Source organism: Tachyglossus aculeatus, chromosome 20 (assembly GCF_015852505.1).
Source record: "Tachyglossus aculeatus isolate mTacAcu1 chromosome 20, mTacAcu1.pri, whole genome shotgun sequence".
NCBI lineage: Eukaryota > Metazoa > Chordata > Mammalia > Monotremata > Tachyglossidae > Tachyglossus > Tachyglossus aculeatus.
Genome location: NC_052085.1, coordinates 15,369,679 through 15,395,769, shown reverse-complemented (window position 1 = coordinate 15,395,769; position 26,091 = coordinate 15,369,679). Strand labels below are relative to the sequence as shown.

The 26,091-nt window shown below is 47.9% G+C and overlaps 1 protein-coding gene across 2 annotated transcripts in view; it reads left to right on the top strand.

Moving 5' to 3' along the window:
• TBC1D8 (TBC1 domain family member 8) overlaps window positions 1-26,091 on the top strand; it is a 77,015-nt gene that overhangs the window by 47,616 nt on the left and 3,308 nt on the right. For both annotated transcript variants that reach the window (XM_038761757.1, XM_038761756.1), the window contains exons 7-19: window positions 1,227-1,421; window positions 2,341-2,514; window positions 6,464-6,614; window positions 12,855-13,069; window positions 13,996-14,113; window positions 14,698-14,983; window positions 15,715-15,844; window positions 15,992-16,090; window positions 17,356-17,424; window positions 19,961-20,201; window positions 21,875-21,940; window positions 24,758-24,847; window positions 25,872-25,969. In XM_038761757.1, coding sequence (XP_038617685.1) covers window positions 1,227-1,421; window positions 2,341-2,514; window positions 6,464-6,614; window positions 12,855-13,069; window positions 13,996-14,113; window positions 14,698-14,983; window positions 15,715-15,844; window positions 15,992-16,090; window positions 17,356-17,424; window positions 19,961-20,201; window positions 21,875-21,940; window positions 24,758-24,847; window positions 25,872-25,969 — 1,932 coding nt within the window. The remainder of the gene's footprint in view (window positions 1-1,226; window positions 1,422-2,340; window positions 2,515-6,463; window positions 6,615-12,854; window positions 13,070-13,995; window positions 14,114-14,697; window positions 14,984-15,714; window positions 15,845-15,991; window positions 16,091-17,355; window positions 17,425-19,960; window positions 20,202-21,874; window positions 21,941-24,757; window positions 24,848-25,871; window positions 25,970-26,091) is intronic.

Sequence of the window (26,091 nt, the reverse complement as noted above, 5' to 3'; positions counted from 1 at the left end):
CAGACATGTCCTAGAGAAGCAGTGTGGCCTAGTGGATAGAGAGTGGGCCCCGGAGTCGGAAGAACCTGGGTTCTAGACCCGGCTCTGTCACTTGTCTGCTGTGTGACCTTGGGCAAGTCACTTGGCTTCTGTGGGCCTCGTTTACCTCATCCGTAAAATGGGATTTAAGATTGCACACCCTACGTGGGACGGGGACTGTGTCCAACCCGATTATCTTGTATTTACTCCAGAGCCTAGTACAGTGCCTGGCACATAAAAAGCTCTCAACAAATAGCACGATTATTATTATTGTATTTTATTCTAATAAAAATGCAGGGTGGGCTGCAGGAGACTTGTGTGATTACTCCAGGATTGTACGCAGTAAAATGTAGGATCTCTGCTTTCCCCGTCTATAAATTAGAGACTCTCCCTACCTCATAAGGATGTTAAGAGAGATTTCGTATGTCTGGAGCTTTTTCTGCTCCTTGATCTTGGTGGTGGTAGTTGAAGTTAGCACTATCCAGTTATTTCATTTCAAAGCAATTGGAAGATCTAGTTATCGGAGAAGGCAAGACAGCATGGGATTTCACAGGATTCCACTTTATCTCGACTGCGGTTATAGGGATTGTCTTTTCAGACTGTAGCAAAGAATGTTGGCAAGCCTCCATACCACAATCCGTTTCTGTCCTAATAAAGCAATGGGGAATCTAAGTTAGAGTTGCTTTCCGAATATGAAAGAACCATAATCTATGTTTTGTAGAGATTAGAGAAGCAATGAGGAAAGCAGCGTGAGTTAGTGGAAAGAGCCCAGGCTTGGGAGTCAGAGGTCATGGGTTCTAATCCTGACTCCGCCACTTATCAGCTGGGTGACTTTGGGCAAGTCGTTTAGCTTCTCTGTGCCTCAGTTCCCTCATCTGCAAAATGGGGATTCAGGACCTGTTCTCCCTCCTACTCAGACTATGATCCTCACGTGGGGTCTGATTATCTCGTGTCCGCCCCAGTTGTTAGTACAGTACTTGGCTCATAGTAAGTGCTTAATAAATACCACAGTTATCATCATCATCACTATTATTATCATCATCATTAGCATATAAAGTATTTCTGCCAAAACCTATTTCTCATACACTCAGAAAAATGTCCTTATGCAATTTGAATGCAATTTTAATAGTATTTGGGCTGTTTTTATTTTTGCTCTTAATTATTTTTGCTCTTACTTTATTAGTGTTTGTTTTAATGTTTCGAAACAGGTAGTTAGCATAGAGAAAATGGAAGACACGAGTGTCCTTCCCAATCCCATCATTATAAGTATCAGGAGCAAGATGGCATTTCAGTTCATTGAGCTAAAGGACAGGGACGGCTTGGTGAAGAATCTTCTAACGAGGCTGAAGCAAGTCCGGGCCAACAACCCACGGCATTTTGGCAGTTCGGAGCGTGAAGACCTGGTACGAAACTCTGAAAGATGATTTGATACCAGAAAATCATTTTGATTTCTCTTAACCTCCCGGGATCTGTAGTTGCTACTAGAGTAGGGGACTGGAAAATTCATTACCAGGCTGGGAGGGCATAACCAGCCACAGTTTGCTATTAACTCTCGGCGAGGCCAAAAATCAAATGCCTTTTACTTACGGGATTGGGGCCTTGGGTGAGCCAATGTCTTAGTTTTCTGTAGGATTTTCCCAGTGAGAGATTTCATTTGTTTTCACACTATGTTCTTGGAAGAACTCTCTGGGCTTCTTCGTGCAGGAACAAACGTGATCATCATTTCACTGTGAAGCCAAGAAATCTGGGTGCCTTGTAATTACACAGATGTATAGAGCAAAAAGACGAGCAAATTATAGTACTGCCGTGGCGTTGTCTGGAGGAAGCAAGCTTCGCAGTTAGATTGTTCTCCTGGTAATGCTGAGAAAGACAAAGCATTTTTGGCTAAACACCTCCCACTCAGTGCCCGCCAAAAAGTTGACCAACTTCAGTCCCCGAACTGAACTGACCGGTTTGAAGGGTTGAAAGTCCATGCCTGTCTCACAGAGACAAGAATTAATTATTGTTAAAATCAGTTGTACCCTCGAAAACCATCTTCATATACAGTTGTCTTTTGGCTAGAGGTAAGCGCTTTCTGTTTCGGACAGATCTCCCCCCGGCCCCACCCAAAGTGTCCTCCCTGACCGGAGCGGTCGTGGAATGGTCAAACCCACCCTCCCGGGGCCCTCGACCAGGGTGATTCTGTCTGATCAGCTCCCGAGTGTCCGGGGTTATAGGAGATGAAAGATTTTTCACGGGCTCGCTCCTTTCTTCCGGCCTCGGAAGGTTTCCAAGCGGCACTTTGGACCGCTGATCGTTGAGGAAACCGTTTTTGTCTTGCAGAATTCACCTGTGCTTGATGCTCCAAGTGTGGGCGGCGACCAGGGGTTTGGGAATCTAGAAGCCGTGGCCAGTGAGACCGAGGAAAAGCGGGAAGAAGGAAGGCAGCCGCTGAATGCCGAGGCCCTGCTAGCCATCTTCTATCAGTCCAGATCCCAGAGCCCTGATTCTGGGATGGTAGGTCCAAATTCATACTCTGCAGACTTCCCCTTCTCCCCTCCATTCCTGGGGCATGTTCGCCCTTCTGCCTCTTCCGTAGACGAATCGGTGCGAGGTAAGTGTGAAAATGGAGTTCAGAGTCGGGGCCCAGACACCTGGCCTTTTGGGGGAAGTAGGGGCCTCAGCCCTGCCCTAAAGGAGCAGTTTAGAAGCCCTCACAAATAAGAGTGCAGTCTGTATTGCATGCAACAGCCTCCAGCCATGACCCCTCTAGACCGTGAGCTCGTTGTGAGCAGGGAATGTGTCCGTTTATTGTTGTATGGTGCTCTCCCAAGCGCTTAGGGCACTGCTGTGCATGCAGTAAGTGCTCAATAAATAGGAATGAATGAATGAATTTAATCCCATTCTGGCCCTCGTATTAGGTATCTTGTCATTAAAACCAGTAGAGAACGGAGGGAGGACCAGGTGGCTTTTTGGCCACGTGAAAGCAATTCTGTCCAAGCAACTGCATTGACTTTCCACTCTCTTTTGCCTGAGCTGGAGTTAAGTCTCCCTGGCTGCTCCCCGCCACTGCTGAACGAGAAGCAGTATGGCATAGTGGATACAGCACAAGCCTGGGAATCAGAAGGTCATGGGTTCTAATTCTGGCTCAGCCACTCGGCCGCTGTGTGACCCTGAACAACTCACTTCGCTTCTCTGGGCCTCAGTTCCCTCATCGGGAAAGTGGGGATTGAGACTCAGAGCCCCACGTGGGACAGGGACTGTGTCAACCCGATTTGCTTGTACCCACCCCAGCGCTTAGTACAGTGCCTGGCACATAGTAAGTACTTAACAAATATCACAATTATTATTGTTAGATCACTCTGTATCAGTTGATTCCAGAGCTCATCTTTGGGTCAAAGTACACCTCGCTGGTTCTGCGGATGGTTTTTAGCCTAGTGCTGGTGGAATCAATAGCAGGCATTCAAATTAGCGAACACAAAGCTAGTCTATAGGTTTTCTTGGGGAGTTAAGTTGTCTGTTACCTGCTTTACTTCATTTAAATTTATCGTTCCTCCTTCTAAGCATCTTTAGTCTGCCCTTGAATGTGTGGAAATGGAGTATGGGCATAAACAGATAAGTCCACAGGTAGTTCAAGGGCCTCATTTTCAACCTCACTGTGGTTTCGCCTTCATACCTTTTACTAGTGAAATGGCCCAGTGACTGGTCACTAGAGCAGTAAGATAAATAGTTGACATGAGTAACTGAGAATTGATTACACTTCTTTGGTCTGGATGTATGCTTTACCTCATTTAAATTTATCGTTCCTCCTTCTAAGCGTCTTTAGTCTGGCCTTGAATGTGTGGAAATGGAGTATGGACATAAACAGATAAGTCCACAGATAGTTCAAGGGCCTCATTTTCAACCTCACTGTGGTTTCGCCTTCATACCTTTTACTAGTGAGATGGCCCAGTGACTGGTCACTAGAGCAGTAAGATAAATAGTTCACATGAGTAACTGAGAATTGATTACACTTCTTTGGTCTGGATGTATGCTTTACCTCATTTAAATTTATCGTTCCTCCTTCTAAGCATCTTTAGTCTGGCCTTGAATGTGTGGAAATGGAGTATGGACATAAACAGATAAGTCCACAGGTAGTTCAAGGGCCTCGTTTTCAACCTCACTGTGGTTTCGCCTTCATACCTTTTACTAGTGAAATGGCCCAGTGACTGGTCACTAGAGCAGTAAGATAAGTAGTTCACATGAGTAACTGAGAATTGATTACACTTCTTTGGTCTGGATGTATGCTTTACCTCATTTAAATTTATCGTTCCTCCTTGTAAGCATCTTTAGTCTGGCCCTGAATGTGTGGAAATGGAGTATGGACATAAACAGATAAGTTCACAGGTAGTTCAAGGGCCTCATTTTCAACCTCACTGTGGTTTCACCTTCATACCTTTTACTAGTGAAATGGCCCAGTGACTGGTCACTAGAGCAGTAAGATAAATAGTTGACATGAGTAACTGAGAATTGATTACACTTCTTTGGTCTGGATGTATGCTTTACCTCATTTAAATTTATCGTTCCTCCTTCTAAGCATCTTTAGTCTGGCCTTGAATGTGTGGAAATGGAGTATGGACATAAACAGATAAGTCCACAGATAGTTCAAGGGCCTCATTTTCAACCTCACTGTGGTTTCGCCTTCAAACCTTTTACTAGTGAAATGGCCCAGTGACTGGTCACTAGAGCAGTAAGATAAATAGTTGACATGAGTAACTGAGAATTGATTACACTTCTTTGGTCTGGATGTATGCTTTACCTTATTTAAATTTATCGTTCCTCCTTCTAAGCGTCTTTAGTCTGGCCTTGAATGTGTGGAAATGGAGTATGGACATAAACAGATAAGTCCACAGATAGTTCAAGGGCCTCGTTTTTAACCTCACTGTGGCTTCGCCTTCATACCTTTTACTAGTGAGATGGCCCAGTGAGTGGTCACTAGAGCAGTAAGATAAATAGTTCACATGAGTAACTGAGAATTGATTACACTTCTTTGGTCTGGATGTATGCTTTACCTCATTTAAATTTATCGTTCCTCCTTCTAAGCATCTTTAGTCTGGCCTTGAATGTGTGGAAATGGAGTATGGACATAAACAGATAAGTTCACAGGTAGTTCAAGGGCCTCATTTTCAACCTCACTGTGGTTTCACCTTCATACCTTTTACTAGTGAAATGGCCCAGTGACTGGTCACTAGAGCAGTAAGATAAATAGTTGACATGAGTAACTGAGAATTGATTACACTTCTTTGGTCTGGATGTATGCTTTACCTCATTTAAATTTATCGTTCCTCCTTCTAAGCATCTTTAGTCTGGCCTTGAATGTGTGGAAATGGAGTATGGACATAAACAGTTAAGTCCACAGATAGTTCAAGGGCCTCATTTTCAACCTCACTGTGGTTTCGCCTTCAAACCTTTTACTAGTGAAATGGCCCAGTGACTGGTCACTAGAGCAGTAAGATAAATAGTTGACATGAGTAACTGAGAATTGATTACACTTCTTTGGTCTGGATGTATGCTTTACCTCATTTAAATTTATCGTTCCTCCTTCTAAGCGTCTTTAGTCTGGCCTTGAATGTGTGGAAATGGAGTATGGACATAAACAGATAAGTCCACAGATAGTTCAAGGGCCTCATTTTTAACCTCACTGTGGCTTCGCCTTCATACCTTTTACTAGTGAGATGGCCCAGTGACTGGTCACTAGAGCAGTAAGATAAGTAGTTCACATGAGTAACTGAGAATTGATTACACTTCTTTGGTCTGGATGTATGCTTTACCTCATTTAAATTTATCGTTCCTCCTTGTAAGCATCTTTAGTCTGGCCTTGAATGTGTGGAAATGGAGTATGGACATAAACAGATAAGTTCACAGGTAGTTCAAGGGCCTCATTTTCAACTTCACTGTGGCTTCACCTTCATACCTTTTACTAGTGAAATGGCCCAGTGACTGGTCACTAGAGCAGTAAGATAAATAGTTCACATGAGTAACTGGGAATTGATTACACTTCTTCGGTCTGTATGTATGGAAGTAGATTTCTCCTGTCCCCCTCCTCCTTTCCCCCACTTTCCCGCCCCCACCTCTTCCGCAAATCATAGAATCCAAAGTCTAGAAGGAACCATAAAAGATCGCTTTTTCCTGTACCATCATGTTCAGGGAGATCCAAAGGTCACCCATGGAACTAGATTGGTTCTGAAGCAACTTCAAAGAAAGGGAATTCCATACTTCCCGATCAGAGGTCAGGTCAACACCTAACAGCTTCCCAGCCTCGACAGTCTTTTGGAGAAGGGTGACTGTAATATTTCATTGCCTGGGACAGCTCTTATTGAAAATTTCTCTGTGAATTTCCCTCACAGGTGGGTCAAATAGGTGATGCCGTGAAATGGTAGAAGAATTTTCATTTTCCGTGCCTTTCATTGTGTTTGTGGTTTTTCAGTCAAGGGAACAGATAAAAGTGAGCCTCTGGAATGACCACTTTGTAGAATATGGCAGAACCGTCTGTATGTTTCGCACCGAAAAGATCCGCAAGCTCGTCGCCATGGGGATCCCTGAATCCTTGCGTGGCAAACTTTGGCTCCTCTTTTCAGGTAACGCATTCCTCTTGAATTTGTCCGGTATTTTCAGCCAGACTCAGTCATTGGGTTTAATCCTGTCTGTTTGGATGGTGAAACCTGGAAACTCCCAACAGAACTGTCCTGGGTTTGAAGGGACTAGGTTTCACCTGCCGCTCACCCTCATGAAGGCCCTTATAGGGTCCATAGAGAAGCAGCGTGGCTCAGTGGAAAGCTTGGGAGTCAGAGGTCGCGAGTTCTAATCTCAGCTCTGCCACTTGTCTGCTGTGTGACCTTGGGCAAGTCACTTCACTTCTCTGTGCCTCAGTTACCTCATCTGTCAAATGGGAATTAAGACTGGGAGCCCCACATGGGACAACCTGATCACCTGGTATCCCTCCCAGCGCTTAGAACAGTGCTTCGCGCCTAGTAAGCGCTTAACAAATGCCATCAGCGTTATTATTATCAAGGTATTTAACCCCGAATATCCTAGGTTTTTAATCGGCGGTATTTACTGAGCACTTCTTGTGTGCAGAGCACTGTACTGAGAGCTGGGGAAAGTATAATAGAGTAGAGTCAGTGGATGCAATCCCGGCACAAAAGGAGCTTACGGTATACGGAGGGAGACAGACGTTAAAAAAATTACAGATAGTAGAATATAAGTACATGGACATAAGTGTTAAGGGACTTGACATCAGAGTGTTTAAGAAGTATACAGCCAAAGGCATAGGTCAGTTGGTCAATTATTTATTGAGCGCTTACTGTGTGCAGAGCACTGTACTAAGCGCTTGGGAGAGTGCAATGTAACAGAACACATGAATATAATTAGAACTCATGACCTGACTGAGCCCCTTCCTTCCTCTCCCCCACGTCCCCCTCTCCATCCTCCCCATCTTACCTCCTTCCCTTCCCCACAGCACCTGTATACATGTATATGTGTTTGTACATATTTATTGCTCTATTTTATTTGTGCATATCTATTCTATTTATTTTATTTTGTTAGTATGTTTGGTTTTGTTCTCTGTCTCCCCCCTTTTAGACTGTGAGCCCACTGTTGGGTAGGGACTGTCTCTATATGTTGCCAACTTGGACTTCCCAAGCGCTTAGTACAGTGCTCTGCACTTAGTAAGCGCTCAATAAATACGATTGATGATGATCAATCAATCAATCAATCAATCGTACTTATTGAGCGCTTACTATGTGCAGAGCACTGTACTAAGCGCTTGGGAAGTACAAATTGGCATCACATAGAGACAGTCCCTACCCAACAGTGGGCTCACAGTCTAAAAGGGGGAGACAGAGAACAGAACCAAACATACCAACAAAATAAAATAAGTAGGATAGAAATGTACAAGTAAAATAAATAAATAAATAAATAGAGTAATAAATATGTACAACCATATATACATATATACAGGTGCTGTGGGGAAGGGAAGGAGGTAAGACGGGGGGAAGGAGAGGGGGACGAGGGGGAGAGGAAAGAAGGGGCTCAGTCTGGGAAGGCCTCCTGGAGGAGGTGAGCTCTCAGCAGGGCCTTGAAGGGAGGAAGAGAGCTAGCTTGGCGGATGGGCAGAGGGAGGGCATTCCAGGCCCGGGGGATGACGTGGGCCGGGGGTCGATGGCGGGACAGGCGAGAGCGAGGTACGGTGAGGAGATTAGTGGTGGAGGAGCGGAGGGTGCGGGCTGGGCAGTAGAAGGAGAGAAGGGAGGTGAGGTAGGAGGGGGCGAGGGGATGGACAGCCTTGAAGCCCAGGGTGAGGAGTTTCTGCCTGATGCGCAAATTGATCGGTAGCCATTGGAGGTTTTTGAGGAGGGGAGTAATATGTCCAGAGCGTTTCTGGACAAAGATAATCCGGGCAGCAGCATGAAGTATGGATTGAAGTGGAGAGAGACACGAGGATGGGAGATCAGAGAGAAGGCTAGTGCAGTAGTCCAGACGGGATAGGATGAGAGCTTGAATGAGCAGGGTAGCGGTTTGGATGGAGAGGAAAGGGCGGATCTTGGCAATGTTGCGGAGCTGAGACCGGCAGGTTTTGGTGACGGCTTGGATGTGAGGGGTGAACGAGAGAGCGGAGTCGAAGATGACACCAAGGTTGCGCGGGCTTGTGAGACGGGAAGGATGGTAGTGCCGTCAACAGAGATGGGAAAGTCAGGGAGAGGACAAGGTTTGGGAGGGAAGACAAGGAGCTCAGTCTTCGACATGTTGAGCTTTAGGTGGCGGGCGGACATCCAGATGGAGATGTCCTGAAGGCAGGAGGAGATGCGAGCCTGGAGGGAGGGGGAGAGAGCAGGGGCAGAGATGTAGATCTGGGTGTCATCAGCGTAGAGATGATAGTTGAAGCCGTGGGAGCGAATGAGGTCACCAAGGGAGTGGGTGTAGATCGAGAACAGAAGGGGACCAAGCACTGAAACTTGGGGAACCCCCACAGTAAGAGGATGGGAGGGGGAGGAGGAGCCTGCAAAAGAGACTGAGAAAGAACGACCGGAGAGATAAGAGGAGAACCAGGAGAGGACGGAGTCTGTGAAGCCAAGGTCAGATAACGTGTTGAGGAGAAGGGGGTGGTCCACAGTGTCAAAGGCAGCTGAGAGGTCGAGGAGGATTAGGACGGAGTATGAGCCGTTGGATTTGGCAAGCAGGAGGTCATTGGTGACCTTTGAGAGCGCAGTTTCCGTGGAATGAAGGGGACGGAAGCCAGACTGGAGGGGGTCGAGGAGAGAGTGATGATGATGATGTAAGAGTGTGAGTCGTGCCAGGGCAGTGCCAAACCCTTCCCTTGGCCCACAGTCGTCGTCTAGAGTGTTCAAAGAGGGCCTCGTCCAGCCAAAGGCATCCTGGCCAGCCTGAATGCCAAGACATGGGTGTTAAATGTGAGTTCCTAAATTGGCACGTGGCTGGAACCTACTTGACTCCCTCGTTTATGGCCTTTTGCGGGCCCCCGGAGAAGCAGCAAGGCCTAATGGACAGAGCCCAGGCCTGGAATAATAATAATGATGGCATTTACTAAGCGCTTACTATATGCAAAGCACTGTTCCAAGCTCTGGGGTGGTTACAAGGTGATCAGGTTGTCCCACGGGGGGGCTCACAGTCTTCATCCCCATTTGACAGATGAGGTAAGTGAGGCCCAGAGAAGTGAAGTGACTTGCCCAAAGTCACCCAGCTGACAATCGGCAGAGCCGGGATTTGAACCCATGACCTCTGACTCCAAAGCCCGGGCTCTTTCCACTGAGCCACGCTGCCTCTCTGTAGCCACAGAAGTCGGAAGGACCTGGGTTCTAATGCCACCTCCGCCGCTCGTGTGCTGCGTGACCTTGGAGGAGTCACTTCACTTCTCTGGGCCTCCGTTTCCTTATCTGTAAAACGGGGATTAAGAGTGTGAGCCCCATATGGGACAGGGACTGTGTCCAACCCAATTTGCTTGTATCCATCCCAACGCTTAGTACAGTGCCCGACGCATAGTAAGCACGTAAAAAAATACCACAATTAAATTTATTACCCAAATGGGACCTGTTTGGCTAAGCCCAGCTAGTGCCCAATGTGCAGGCCTGGAACCCCCCTGGAATTTCTCTATGACTCCCGTGCCCGGCCCTAGAGTCTTGGAAACAGGCCCTGGGTGCCCGAATGTGTTACTGGAGGAAATGCTGTGTTTGGGGGATGTCTGTTAAATACCAACTTAACAGGCCTAAAAGCCCTCAAATGCCTTCCTCTGGCATTGCTGCCCTGAACAAGCCATTAATACTGACTTAAACCCTCCATCTCAACAGGCTTGAGAGGATTTTAGCCCCCTTTGTGATGTTTATTTTCATGCGTGCGAAAGAGTGCATATTTAGGGTCCGCGAAAGCAATCAAGCAACAGTATTGAGTCTGATGGAGTATGAAGACACGATACCTGCCCTGAAGAATCTTACAGTCTAGCGGCCGAGACAGACTCTGTTATAGTGTACTCGCCCAAGCGCTTAATACAGTGCTGTGCACACAGGTGCTCAGTAAATGCCGTTGACTGATGATAGAGTTATTAACTCAAGTGAGCCCGTAAGTGATCAGATGGCTTGGGAAGGCTAACATGGCAGTTGGGGGATATCGGATGGGGAGATTGGAAGTCAGATGGGGACGGCTTCCTGGAGGAGGTGTGATTTCAAAAGGGCTTTGAAGATGGGGGGGAGGCCTGAGGTCTTTGGGTGTTTTAGGTCAGAGGCAGGAGGGAGGGTGTGAGCAAGAGGTCCGTGGTGGGTAAAATGAGAGCAAAGCGCAGTGAATAATCAGCTTGAGAGGACTGAAGCATGTGAGTGGTTACAAGGCCGAGAAGCCCAGGTAAACCGAGGATTGAGTGCCTTAAAGCTGACAGGTGTTTCTGCTTGAGGTGGAGAGGAATTGGCAGCCAGTTTTGAGGAATGAAGAGACATTCAATCAATCAATCATATTTATTGAGCACTTAAGTTGTAGCAAGCGCGGGAGAGTACACTATAACAATAAACAGTCACATTCCCTGCCTAGAGGATAGATGAAGCAAGACATTGTAGAAAAACGATCTGGATAGCACAGAGTTCAGGGAGCTTGGAGGGAGGTCTGCTGCATATATGTTTGTACAGATTTATTACTTGTACATATTTACTATTCTATTTATTTTGTTAATGATGTGCACTTAGCTTTAATTCTGTTTGTTCTGATGACTTGACACCTGGCCACAGGTTTTGTTTTGTTGTCTGTCTCCCCCTTCTAGATTGTGAGCCCGTTGTTGGGTAGGGACCGCCTCTTTATGTTGCCAACTTGTACTTCCCAAGCGTTTAGTACAGTGCTCTGCACACAGTAAGCGCCCAATAAATACGATTGAATGACTGAATGAAGGCTAAATAATCAGAGCTGTATAGCTAAAAGAACTCCAGTTGTAGCAAACAACAAACAGGACAGTGTGTAAGTGGAGAATATGGTGGGAATGTCAGTCCCATATCTAGACTGGGCACTCGCTGTGGGTGGGGATGGTCACTGTTTATTGTTGTATTGTACTTTCCCAAGCGCTCAGCATAGTGCTGTGCACACGGTAAGCGCTCAATAAATACGACTGAATGACTGACTATTGATCTTTCAGTCACACTGGTGTCCAGAAGTAACCTCCACCATCAGAAGAGTTTAAATATGAGGGCCAGTTTAACAGAGCCACTTGGTTCTCTTATTACGGGGGGTAACATTCTTAATCAAACTTGCATTAAAAATGTGTATCCTAGCACATGCTATTATAGCGCGTGGTCTGTGATTTACACAGCACACAACTGTTTCTTCTGCTCATACATTGCCCAGCAAGTTTTTGCTGTTGGAGGAACGGTACCCGGAATCACTAATAGCTTTGGGTCCAAAACGCAGGGCGAAAACCCGCATTCTGGAAGACCTGAGTGGGTGTATGATTTGTGTGTCTTGACAAGCTCAATATTAAAACTTTTTTTAGTTACTCTTTGAGACTGTGCTGCTACTTCTGTAGGCAAAAACTTGAGCAGAAAACACATATTTACGTGCTCTAGTGGAAGGAGCACGGGTTTGGGAGTCTGGGTTCTAATTCTGGATCTGCCAATTGCTTGCTGTGTGACCTTGGACAAATCAATCAATCGTATTTATTGAGCACTTACTGTGTGCAGAGCACTGTACTAAGCGCTTGGGAAGTACAAGTCGGCAACATATAGAGACGGTCCCTACCCAACAGTGGGCTCACAGTCTAAAAGGGGGAGACAGAGAACAAAACCAAACATACTAACAAAATAAAATAAATAGAATAGATATGCACAAGTAAAATAAATAAATAAATAGAGTAATAAATATGTACAAACATATATACATATATACAGGTGCTGTGGGGAAGGGAAGGCGGTAAGATGGGAGGATGGAGAGGGGGACGAGGGGGAGAGGAAGGGGAGAGGAAAGAGAGGAAGAGGAATCACTAAACTTTTCAGTGCCTTAGTTTCCTAATCTGTAAAATGGAGATTCAATTAGCCTGTTCTTTCTCCTGCTTAAACGGTGAACCCCATATGGGATAAGGGCCTGTGTCTGACCTGCTAAACTTTTACCTACCCCAGCGCTTAGAACAGTACTTGACACATAGTAAGGTAAGCGCTTAACAAATACCATAATAGGAGGGTGTGGTAAAGAAGAAAAAAATCAGCTCTGGCTGAGGGTGGAATTGTATTTATTTCGGGAGATTACTGTGAAATCAGATCAACGCTTGGTGACCCTGGGCTGAAAATCATTTGAAGCACCTTAACGTGAGTTCTTTTAAAAATCTTTGTCACCAGATGCTGTTACTGATCTCAACACCCATCCCGGTTACTACGGGAATCTGGTGGAGGAGTCGATGGGCAAGTGTTGCATGGCAACCGAGGAGATCGAACGGGACCTGCATCGCTCGTTACCCGAGCATCCCGCCTTTCAAAACGAAACGGGAATCGCAGCCCTGCGGAGGGTGCTGACCGCCTATGCCCACCGCAACCCGAAGATAGGCTACTGCCAGGTGAAGTCGTTGGGAGGGAGAAGGCAGGGTCTGGGGTCTCCATCCCTCTTTCTAGCCTCAATGAGGACCGCTAACTCTTATAAGTGAGTTAAGTCTCCCAACTGTTTGGACCTAGGAAATGGGAAGTAAAGGGAGTCGGGAATTTCCCCCAGATCCAACCACCGTTTGGCTCCCAGCTGGCTTTTGTGACCTCTGGCAACCACATAACTTTCAGCCTCACCTTTCCCATCCGTCTGCCGAGGCTAAGATCTTTCGTCTCTACTCTCCTTCGTGAGGAATGGTTGTTTCTGGATCCCTGCATGTGAGATTTAAGAGGATATAATAATAATAATAATAATAATGGCATTTAATAAGCGCTTACTATGTACCAAGCACTGTTCTAAGCGCTGGGGGGGGGGGGATACAAGGTGATCAGCTTATCCCATGGGGGGCTCACAGTCTTCATTCCCATTTTACAGATGAGGTAACTGAGGCACAGAGAAGTGAAGTGACTTGCCCAAGGTCACACAGCAGATAAGTGGCAGAGCTGAGATTAGAACTCACGACCTCTGACTCCCAAGCCCGGGCTCTTTCCACTGAGCCACGCTGTTTGTTTTGACAGGGGAGAATCATGGTTTTTGTGGGAGAGAGACAGACAGGGTAAAAGAATCAGGTGTGGTCCTCTGAAGATTTGAGCAAATCATGGGTTGGTGAAACCACTTGAAAAGCTAGGATCTAAACCTGACATTTCACAAATAAGCGGCCTCTCTTCAGGCTTGTGAACGACGGGTTTGGGGCGGGGGAGGGAGGGACAGGTGACACGTCCGTGCTTTGAGGTCCCCTGCTGAAAGCAGGTCACCTGATTATCTGGTCCATCGCTTTAGGCGTCAGTCCCGCTGCCGTGTGACCTGGAAAATAATGTCCCTTCCGCCGTGTCCCCTCTGCAGTCCATGAACATCCTGACCTCTGTGTTCCTGCTCTATGCCAAGGAGGAAGAAGCCTTCTGGCTGCTTGTCGCCGTGTGTGAGCGTATGCTCCCGGATTACTTCGACCGTCGAGTCATCGGTGAGCCGTGCCCATCCCCGCCTCTCTGGGGCTCCGGTTGCCGGGGGGAATCAGTAGCACCTTGTTTGTGTAGAGAGCTTTTTCATCCAGCTCTCATCTTCCTCCTCACAGAATCCCCCTGAGGTAGGGGCAGGCAGGTGGTCTTATCCCTATTTTACAGATGAGGAAACCAAGGCCCAGAGAGTCCAAGCGACTTGCCTCGGGTCGCCCGGAGATAGGGGTAGGGTGGCGACTAGAACTCAGATCTCTCCAGATGAGCGTGGGCTTTTGTTTCTTAAACATTTCACTTCATCTGATTGAGCGGCTCATTATTAAACCGAGGAACCGGGCTAGCGAGGGGGTTAAGTTCGTTCCTCTCCTGCTATGGATAGATGAGCCTTCTCTGTGTCCGTAAAACTGCGTCACTGAAGGTGCCAGAGACAGTTCCTTTGGCGAGCCTCTGTCCGCCAGGCCACTATTTTGTGCTCTGGTGGATATTGGGGGTTTTTTTTGGTGGGGTTGAGGCATGCCGGGTGTCGGGACAGTAAATGTGCTGTCTTGAGGTCAAGGTACCCTCCCCATGGAAATATGATATCTTTTTTCAGGAGCTCAAGTGGACCAGTCGGTGTTTGAAGAACTCATCAAAGAACGCCTGCCAGAACTGGCCGACCACATGAAAGATCTGTCCGCCCTGTCTTCCGTTTCCCTCTCGTGGTTCCTCACCCTATTCCTCAGTATCATGCCGCTAGAAAGCGCCGTGAATGTGGTGGACTGCTTCTTCTTTGACGGGATCAAAGCCATTTTCCAATTGGGCTTGGCGGTTTTAGAAGCAAATGCGGTGGAGCTGTGCAGCAGTAAAGACGATGGCCAGGCCTTGATGATCCTCAGCAGGTGGGCTGAGGAGTGTCCAGGCGTCCCCCAGCCCCCGCAACTAGGCAGTGGCTCTTGTTTGGAATTAGGAGGGAAGTTGCCTTGGGAAGGCCAGAAGTATACAGCCATGCTGTGTGCATCCGGGAACTATTATTATTATTATTATTATTATGGTGTTTAAGTGCTTACTATGTGCCACGCGTGGTTCTGAGCATTGGGGTAGATACCGGGTAATCAGGTTGTCCCCCGTGGGGCTCACAGTTTTAATCCCCATTTAACTAGAACTGCCACCATCTCATCCCCGTCACATACGGCTTCCAGAGAAGCTGTTCCATTTGGTTTTTCATTCATCCATTCAGTCGTATTTATCGAGAAGAGCGCTGTATGAAGCGCTTGGGAAAGTGGAGTAGGCTCCTCTTCCTTTTCCCCTCCCCACCTCACCTCCTCATTCTTCTCTCTGTGACTGGGCTGGGTTTGGTTCCTTAGAGCATGTAAAAGGGTCAGAGAAGTTCAGAAGGCTTTAGGAATTGAGGCGTCTCCAGAGAATCCACCGAACAAAGAACACCTTGTCCTCCGGCCCTGCTCCCTGCCAAGGTCCCGGCCTTGGCGGAGCAGATAGAGCTGGGAAGGGGTTCGGCCTCAATTCGCTGTGGCCTCGGGTGTCCTGTGGTGAGACAGCCCCCCTCCCCGCCTCCTGCATACCCCCGGGTGATAAGGGTGATAAATAATATCCGCTGGTTGGCTTGGTTTAGGTTTCTTGACCACGTGAGGAATGAGGACAGTCCCGGGCCACCGACTGGAAACCACCATGCCTTTTTCTCTGACCATCAGGAACCCTTCCCCGTGACCGAGATAGCGGATCTGATTCGCGACGCGTATGAGGTAAATGGGCCCAGCTCCCGTGATCCCCGGGGGTTTCCTGCCGAAAGGAGGGGCTTTCCGCCGGCTCCGACTCTCGTGGCGGAGGTTTCTCGGCTCCTGTTGGTCCGCTCTGTCTCCACACGGGCCGTCCTGCGACTTTCTCCGCAGAAATTTGGAGACCGTTCTGTGGAGCAGATTGAACACATGCGCTGTAAGCACAGAATCCAAGTCCTCCAAAGCCACGAGGACATCACCAAACAGAATGTAGTAAGTATGATAGGCAAGGAGAGGGTTTTTGTTCACCTAACCGTGAGACTCTTTATGCAGATGCATAAAGATTAGAGTATGGCGTAATGGATAGAGCATGGGCCTGGGACTCATAAAGTCATGGGTTCTAATCCTGGCTCCACCACTTGTCTGCCGGGCGACCCTGGGCAAGTCACTCAATTTCTCTGTGCCTCAGTAGCTTCATCTGAAAAATGGGGATTAAAAATAATAATAAAAATGTTAAGTGCTTACTATGTGCCATGCAATCAATCAGTCAATCAATCGTATTTATTGAGCGCTTACTGTGTGCAGAGCACTGTACTAAGCTCTTGGGAAGTACAAGTTGGCAACATATAGAGACAGTCCCTACCCAACAGTGGGCTCACAGTCTAAAAGGGGGAGACAGAGAACAAAACCAAACATACTAACAAAATAAAATAAATAGAATAGATATGTACAAGTAAAATAAATAAATAGAGTAATAAATATGCACAAACATACATACAGGTGCTGTGAGGAAGGGAAGGAGGTAAGATGAGGGGGATGGAGAGGGGGGCGAGGGGGAGAGGAAGGAAGGGGCTCAGTCTGGGAAGGCCTCCTGGAGGAGGTGAGCTCTCAGTAGGGCCAACAGTGCACTATTCTAAGCACTGGGGGAGATACAAGGTAATCAGGTTGTCCAACGTGGGGCTCACAGTCTTAATCTCCTTTTTCCAGATGAGGTAACTGAGGCACAGAGAAGTGAGTCGGCTTGCCCAAGGTCACACAGCAGACAAGTGGCAGAGACGGGATGAGAACCCACATCCTCTGACTCCAAAATCCGGGCTCGTTCCACGGAGCCTCGCTAGACCGTGAGCCAAGGGACAAGGGACGGTGCCCAGTAGATCAGCTTGTATCTACCTTGGCGCTTAGAACATTCATTCATTCATTCATTCAATTGTATTTATTGAGCGCTTACCGTGTGCAGAGCACTGTACTAAGCGCTTGGGAAGTGCAAGTTGGCAACATATAGAGACGGTCCCTACCCAACAGCGGGCTCACAGTCTAGAAGGGGGAGACAGACAACAAAACAAAACATATTAACAAAATAAAATTAATAGAATAAATATGTACAAGTAAAATAAATAGAGTAATAAATATGTACAAACATATAGACATATAACAGTGCCTGGCACACCCGTAAACCCGTAACAAATACCATCGTCGCGTCTCTAATCGCAGTCCGTGTCTCCCTCTACCAGATTCCTTATTTGTGTTCTTCCTTCTAGCTCAGAGTTGTCATTCCCGATGTGACGATTCTCCCTGAAGAGTTAGAGGAACTCTACGACTTGTTCAAGGTGGGCCCGTCGTCGCGGAAAAGGAGAAATGGGGTTGAAGGTGGGGTATTTTGAGGGTGGTCCATTAATGACCTCGTCGCCTAAGTGGTGGCTCTCTGAAATCCGGGAGCTGGCCGTGGGTACCCAGAGGCGTATCTGCTTGGTTCGTGGGCAGGGCATCATTGTCATCAATCGTATTTATTGAGCGCTTACTGTGTGCAGAGCACTGTACTAAGTGCTTGGGAAGTACAAATTGGCAACATTAGAGACAGTCCCTACCCAACAGTGGGCTCACAGTCTAAAAGGGGGAGACAGAGAACAAAACCAAACATACTAACAAAATTTAGTATTTATTTATTTATTTATTAGTATTTTTTAGTATTTATCTATTCTAAAATAAATAGAATAGATATGTACAAGTAAAATAAATACAGTAATCATCATCATCATCATCAATCGTATTTATTGAGCGCTTACTATGTGCAGAGCACTGTACTAAGCGCTTGGGAAGTACAAATTGGCAACATATAGAGACAGTCCCTACCCAACAGTGGGCTCACAGTCTAAAAGGGGGAGACAGAGAACAAAACCAGACATACTAACAAAATAAAATAAATAGAATAGATATGTACAAGTAAAATAAATAAATAAATAGAAGTACAAATTGGCAACATCTAGAGACAGTCCCTACCCAACAGTGGGCTCACAGTCTAGAAGGGGGAGACAGAGAACAAAACCAAACATACTAACAAAATAAAATAAATAGAATAGATATGTACAAGTAAAATAAATAGATAAATAGAGTAATAAATATGTACAAACATATATACATATATACAGGTGCTGTGGGGAAGGGAAGGAGGTAAGATGGGGGGGATGGAGAGGGGGACGAGGGGGAGAGGAAGGAAGGGGCTCAGTCTGGGAAGGCCTCCTGGAGGAGGTGAGCTCTCAGCAGGGCCTTGAAGGGAGGAAGAGAGCTAGCTTGGCGGATGGGCAGAGGGATTGGGGGCATTCCGGGCCTGGGGGATGACGTGGGCCGGGGGTCGATGGCGGGACAGGCGAGAACGAGGCACGGTGAGGAGATTAGCGGTGGCAGAGGAGCGGAGGGTGCGGGCTGGGCTGGAGAAGGACAGAAGGGAGGTGAGGTAGGAGGGGGCGAGGGGATGGACAGCCTGGAAGCCCAGGGTGAGGAGTTTCTGCCTGATGCGCAGTCAGAGGTGGAGCCAGTTGGGGGGCTACCTGCCTTCTTCAGCAGAGCTAGGGGCATCGGGGGCACCGGGCTAGACCCGAGAACCCCTAGAAATCCCGTGATTTCCCCCGGCTGTTGGGAGCAGGGCTTAAGTTGAAGAAGCGAGACTCTCTGTGGCTCGGGGTGAGCTTTGGGCACCCCTGTTGATGCCGTTGTAAGTGGCAGCTTCTCCCGGGGCTCTTGACTCCTGCTGGAGTGAGAGGTGGGAACTGTACCCCTAAAAACTAAGCTATCTCATTGGGTCCCATCTCCACCCCATCTCTGATGGAGAAAACTGAAGATATGGGGAGGTCAGCAAGCACTTTGTCCTGGGTACTAGTTTTAGGGGGTGGGGGAAGACCATCACGTAAGCCACCCCCATGAAAGCACGTTAGTCTAAATCAATCAATCAATCGTATTTATTGAGCGCTTACTGCATGCAGAGCACTGTACTAAGCGCTTGGGAAGTACAATCAATCAATCAATCGTATTTATTGAGCGCTTACTGTGTGCAGAGCACTGTACTAAGCGCTTGGGAAGTACAATCAATCAATCAATCATATTTATTGAGGGCTTACTGTGTGCAGAGCACTGTACTAAGCGCTTGGGAAGTACAAGTTGGCAGCGTATAGGAGTCCCTACCCAACAGTGGGCTCACAGTCTAAACCTACAGTTGATGCAAGAGGGCCATCTTTCATTCATTCAATTGTATTTATTGAGCGCTTACTGTGTGCAGAGCACCGTACTAAGCACTTATCTTGTGAACACAACCTGTTCGAAAGCATCAGTGGCTCTTAATAATAATAATAATAATAATGGCATTTATTAAGCGCTTACTATGTGCAAAGCACTGTTCTAAGCGCTGGGAAGGTTACAAGGTGATCAGGTTGTCCCACGGGAGGCTCACAGACTTAACCCCCTTTTTACAGATGAGGGAACTGAGGCACAGAGAAGTTAAGCGACTTGCCCAAAGTCACACAGCCGACAATTGGCGGAGCCGGGATTTGAACCCATGACCTCTGACTCCAAAGCCCGTGCTCTTTTCCACTGAGCCACGCTGCTTCTCAATTCTGCTCTTGATTCTGGGAAGATAAAATACCCACCCAGTGAGTCTCTCCTCCCTCCTCTCTCCACCCTATCCGACCTCCTCCTCCTGAAGGAAGAGGTGAGAGAAGAAAAGTGGAGGAAGACGCGAGAACGATCTGCGTTGATTCTGGCTGCTCGGGGTGACGGGCACAGTGAACATCCCAGCGCGTGGTGGTTTTTATCTTCATCCCAAGTTGGTTGTCTTGATGTAGTGTCCCGTGCCGCTTTCCGGTTTGTTTTTAGCGAGAGCATCTGATGAGCTGCTACTGGGACCAGATGAGCCCCGCGGTCGAGCGCCACGATCCTAATAGGCCTTACGCTGAACACTACTGCATCGACTGTCGGCAGCTGACCGGGCTCTTCAAGCTCGTGTCCCCGTGGACCTGCGGAGAGCACACCGAGATCCTCGCGGAAAGGCTGTTCCGGCTGCTGGATGAAAACGTGGATCATCTTGTTGGATTCAAGGGGTTCGCCCGCTGCCTAGGTACTGGCTCTTGGGGGCTGCCCACTCCAGCCCGGGGCTTGGGCCTTGGACCTTAAATTAATCGGGAAGCAAGAGGGTTTGGGGGCACTGTTAGAGAAGCCGCGTGACGCAGTGGAAAGAGCTCGGGCTTTGGAGTCAGAGGTCATGGGTTCAAATCCCAGCTCCACCAACTGTCAGCTATGTGACTTTGGGCAAGTCACTTCACTTCTCTGGGCCTCAGTTACCGCATCTGTAAAATGGGGATTAAGACTGTGAGCCCCCCCATGGGACAACCTGATCACCTGGTAACCTCCCCAGCTAGTACAGTGCTTTGCACGTAGCACTTAATAAACGCCATTATTATTATTATTATTATTATTAGACTGTGAGCCCCTGGTGGGACAGGGACGGTGTCAGATCTGATTAACTTGTACTGTGTGACACAAAGTCGCAAAGCCGGGATTAGAACCCACGACCTCTGACTTCCAAGCCCGGGCTCTTTCCACTGAGCCACGCTGCTTTGCTAATTGCTGGTCACGTAACAGACCTCCCCATCAGGCCACATCAGTCCTCCACATCTCTTTGTGAGACCTTGGGCAAGTCACTTCACTCCTCTTTGCCTCAGTTACCTCATTTGTAAAATGGGGATGAAGACTGGGAGCCCCATGTGGGATGGACTGCGTCCAGCTTGATTAGCTCGTATCTACCCCAGCGCTTAGTACGGTGCCTGGCACATAGTAAGGGCTTAATAAAAACCGTTTAAAAAATGATTTAAAAAAAGAAATTGAAGCTTAAGTAGGAGGTGAACAGGTATTGGGTTCCCATTTTACAGGTGAAGAAACTGAGGCACAGAGAGGTTAAGTGACTTGCCCATGATCATCCGGCAGGCAAGTGGTGGAGGCAGGATTAGAACCCAGGACCTCTGACACACAGGCCTGTGCTCTTTCCACTGGGTTGCAGTGCTCCTCTAGAAAGAAATCCACTTCAATGTATTGATGAGGTAGAGCAAGTGCTCATTCTTCAGCGTGTGTATGTGGGGGTTTCCTGCCATCCCCTTCCTCTTTCCATCACGTTTTTAATAATAATGTTGGTATTTGTTAAGCGCTTACTATGAGCCAAGCGCTCTTCCAAGTGCTGGGGGGGATACAAGGTAATCAAGGCTGTCCCACGTGGGGCTCGCAGTCTTAATCCCCGTTTTCCTCGCAGAGAAGTGAAGCGCCTTGCCCAAAGTCACACAGCTGACAAGCGGCGGAGCCGGGATTTGAACCCATGACCTCTGACTCCCAAGCCCGGGCTCTTTCCATTGAGCCACGCTGCTTCTCCGCTTCTTTTTTCGAAGTTGACTGACCAGTGCAATGAAGCCAGGTGTGCTAGAGAGCTGAGCGGTTTCTCAGACGTCATTCTTATATGCAGAGCCCCGAAAGCACGTCAACTGCTACTGAGAATGATCCACGGTTCAAGAGGGCCAGCCAGGATTAATCAATCAATCAATCGTATTTATTGAGCGCTTACCGGGTGCAGAGCACTGTACTAAGCGCTTGGGAAGTACAAGTTGGCAACATATAGAGACAGTCCCTACCCAACAGTGGGCTCACAGCCTAGAAGGGGGAGAGACTAAGCCATCTCCCGGCACGCATCCGGTCTCCGAGCCTCCGGACAACGCCAGATCCTTGTTCTCTGTGTCTCCCTTGCAGACGTTATGTACCACGGAGAAATGAATGAGAAAATTAAGCTTCTCTACCGACTCCACATTCCCCCCGGTAAGAAAATGGGACAGCGGGTCGCCGCGAGCGGCATCAGACGGCGCGGCTGGACTGGTCCCCTCGGCAGGACCAAGTGGCCGCTTGGGAGGACAGCCGGCCCCGGCGGGGTGTGGGGCGGGAGGAGGCTTCGCGTTATTTCCCTCGCCTTCGGCAGGCTACGGCTTCTGCTCCTGGCCGAAGGCGCTGAGGCATTTGGAGCTGACCTTTTGGCTCCCCGGAAGGCGGAAGGCTGGGAGAGCAGCGGCCATAACAGTCCCTTCGACCTAGAGCAGACGTGGGTTGGGGCTGCCCTAGCGCTTGCTTTGGCTGCTGCAAGAGTCAGGAAGCCAGTAAACTGTATTTATCGAGTGTGTACCATGTGCAGACCACCGTACTAAGTGCTTGGGAGAGTACAAGATAACAATAAACGGACAAATTCAATCAATCAATCGTATTTACTGAGCGCTTACTATGTGCAGAGCACTGGACTAAGCGCTTGGGAAGTACAAATTGGCAACACATAGAGACAGTCCCCACCCAACAGTGGGCTCACAGTCTAAAAGGGGGAGAATTCCCTGCCCACAACGACCTTTTGATCAAAAGGTGCATACAATCCTTTCTCCTCTCCTTTTTTCCCCTCTCCCTGCTCCCCAGAAGTCTTGGTCTGTCAGTCAGCCAGTGGTGTTTATTGACTGCATGCAGAGTACCGTACTGAGTGCTTGGGAGTGCACAGAATAACAAAATAAGAGACCCATTCCCTGTCCACAACGAGCTTACAGTCTGGAGGGGGAGACAGACATTAATAGAAATAAAATTGGATGTAGGTACATAAGTTCTGTGGGATTGGGAGAGGGGATAAATAAAGGGAGCAAGTCGGGGGGACGCAGAAGGGAGTGGGAGAAGAGAGAAGGGCTTAGTCAGGGAAGGCCTCTTGGAGGAGATGGGCCTTTAATAAGACTTTGAAGGTGGGGAGGGTAAACTGTCTGTGGGACATGAGGGTTAATTTTTAGGATAAGGAAGACATGAGTATGTCTGCTGGCCCTGTAGAAACCCCACCCACTGAATCTGCAAGAAAATAACAGCTCTGTATTTTTTGTTTTTTGGCTAGTGTACTAGAGTACACTAATAATTTGCAGTTTTCATTCATTCAGTCATATTTATTGAGCACTTACTGTGTACAGAGCACTGCACTAAGCACTTGGGAGAGTACAGTTCAGCAACAAGTAGAGACACAGGTTGGACACAGTCCTTGCCTTCCACGAGGCTCCTAATTACAGTCCTCGTTACGTGCTTACTATGTGCACAGCACTGTTCTAAGTGCTGGGGTAGATAGAAGCTAATCAGGTTGGCCACAATCCCTGTCTTCCATGGAGGTTGTAATTACTGTACTTGTTAAGTGCTTACTATGTGCAAAGCTCTGAGGCAGATACAAGGTAATGGGGTTAGGCAGTCTTTGTGTCATAATTACAGTCCTTACTAAGCACTTACTATGTGCAAAGCACTGGGGTAAATAGAAGCTAATCGGGTTGGACACAGCCCCTGTCCAACATGGAGCTCAATGATGGTAGTTGTTGAATCCCGGCTCCGCCACTTGTCAGCTGTGTGACTTCGGGCAAGTCACTTAACTTCTCTGGGCCTCAGTTACCTCGTCTGTAAAATGGGGATGAAGACAGTGAGCCCCCCGTGGGACAACCTGGTCACCTTGTAACCTCCCCAGCGCTTAGAACAGTGTAAGTTCTTAATAAATGCCATCATCATTATTATTATTAATGCTTACTATGTGCTCACCTCCTCCAGGAGGCCTTCCCAGACTGAGCCCCTTCTTTCCTCTCCCCCTCGTCCCCCTCTCCATCCCCCCGTCTTACCTCCTTCCCTTCCCCACAGCACCTGTATATATGTATATATGGTTGTACATATTTATTACTCTATTTATTTATTTATTTATTTATTTTACTTGTACATTTCTATCCTACTTATTTTATTTTGTTGGTATGTTTGGTTCTGTTCTCTGTCTCCCCCTTTTAGACTGTGAGCCCACTGTTGGGTAGGGACTGTCTCTATGTGATGCCAATTTGTACTTCCCAAGCGCTTAGTACAGTGCTCTGCACATAGTAAGCGCTCAATAAATACGATTGATTGATTGATTGATTGATTGCAAAGCACTGTTCTAAGCACACCAGTTTTGTATGGTGTGCTTCACCTGCCGTTCAACGGTCCCCAAGGGGTATCGATCAATCAGTCGTATTTATTGAGCGCTTACTGTGTGCAGAGCACTGGACTAAGCGCTTGGGAAGTACAAGTTGGCAACATATAGAGACAGTCCCTGCCCAACAGTGGGCTCACAGTCTAGAAGGGGGAGACAGAGAACAAAACCAAAGTTGTAGCAGACTTGTGCCTCGGGAAGTTAGGCAACCAGTTATTATGACCCCCAGAGAGTAGGATGCCAGGTTTTTGGTGAAGAATGGATAGCCCTTCCCAGCAGTGACCAGTATCCATAGAGGGAAAGGACCCCAAAGGTCACTTTCAGGAAACATGGGTAAACCCCGGGTCTTTGGGGCTTGGCAGGCATGACAGAACTATAAGAGTTTGAGGGAAGATCATCATCATCATCAATCGTATTTACTGAGCGCTTACTATGTGCAGAGCACTGTACCAAGCGCTTGGGAAGTACAAATTGGCAACATTGGAAGATGGCAGGGCTGGTTTCAGGATGGTCGCCCCAAAACACCTCCTCTCTGTTCAGAAGTTCGGGCCAAAACGGCCATCGCATAAATGCATCGCCGGTAGGCTTTGCTCCCGTGAAGGGGTTGTTCAACGGAACTATTTCTGTTCTAGCGCTCACCGAGAATGACAGAGACAGCCAGTCACCGTTAAAGAATCCGCTGTTGTCCACGTCCAGGCCCTTGGTCTTTGGAAAACCGAAAGGCACGTACTCTTTTTATCTGTCTTTGTGTATGAAAAGTCACTTGGGCTGGTGGCAGGGATTCACTTTCCCCCTTGAGCCAGTTCCCCATCAGACCGGCTAATGGCTTTTCTCCTCGACAAGGGAGTGGGGTCTTTCCACAGACGATTAAGCCGGCCCCCCCAACATTTGAGACTGCTCCAGCTCCTTGCCCTCTACCCGTCCGGTAGCCCTTCTGTCCGCCCCACCGTTGCGCAGCTTGTTTTTCAGATTTTCTGAAGGAATCGGGAGCCTGCCATTGGGGCCGGTAATTGGCTCGGACTTTTTCCTCTGTGGGACCCCCAGGCCTCTTCGGGAGCGAGGGTGAGGTCGCTGCTTCAGCCCTGAAACCTCTTCTCCCCCTCGCCAGGAGCCTTCGGGATGACCTTGCCCCTCACTGCTGCCGGTGGCTTCCCGCCTTCTCTGAGGGCTTTTTTTTAATGGTATTTTAAGTGCTTACTGGGTGTCAGGCCCTGTACTAAGCGCAGGAATAGATACAAGCAAATCAGGTTGGACACAGTCCATGTCCCACACTGGACTCTGTCTTCATCCCCACTTTACAAATGAGGTAACTGAGGCACAGAGAAGTGAAGTAATATGCCCAGGCTCACACAGCAGACAAGTAGTGGAGCTGGAATTTGAACCCAGGCCCCTCTGATTCCCAGGCCCGTGCTTTATCAACTGGGCCATGCTGTTTCTCCAAAGACTTGGGAAAAGCCTGAAGAATAATAATAATTGCCCTATTTAAGCACTTACTATGTGCCAAGCAAAATAATCAGGTCTGACAGAGCCCCTGTCCCTTTCTAAATTGGTGGGGGGACAAGCAGGTTTTGAATCCCCATTGTATAGCTAAGAAAACTGAGGCAAAGTGACTTGTCCAAGGTCCCACAGCAGGCGATTGGCAGAGCCAAGATGAGAACTCAGGTTTGTGCCACTTGTTGGCCAACCTCTGGAAAACCTCCCCCTTTCTCTTCTGAACCTCACTTACTCCTTTCTCTGCCTCTCAAGGGGATGCCATGGATTATCAGAAGCAGTTGAAGCAGATGCTTAAGGACTTAGCCAGAGAAAAAGACAAAACTGAGAAGGAATTACCGAAAATGAGCCAGGTATGGGATTTACCTTACCAGCAGATCTAGGGGTGGCGAGGCTGTCCAGTCTTCTGTCAAGGTGTGCTTGGTTTGTGTGTCTGAGGGAGGGGGAAGGTAATTCAATATTTATTTTATTTGTA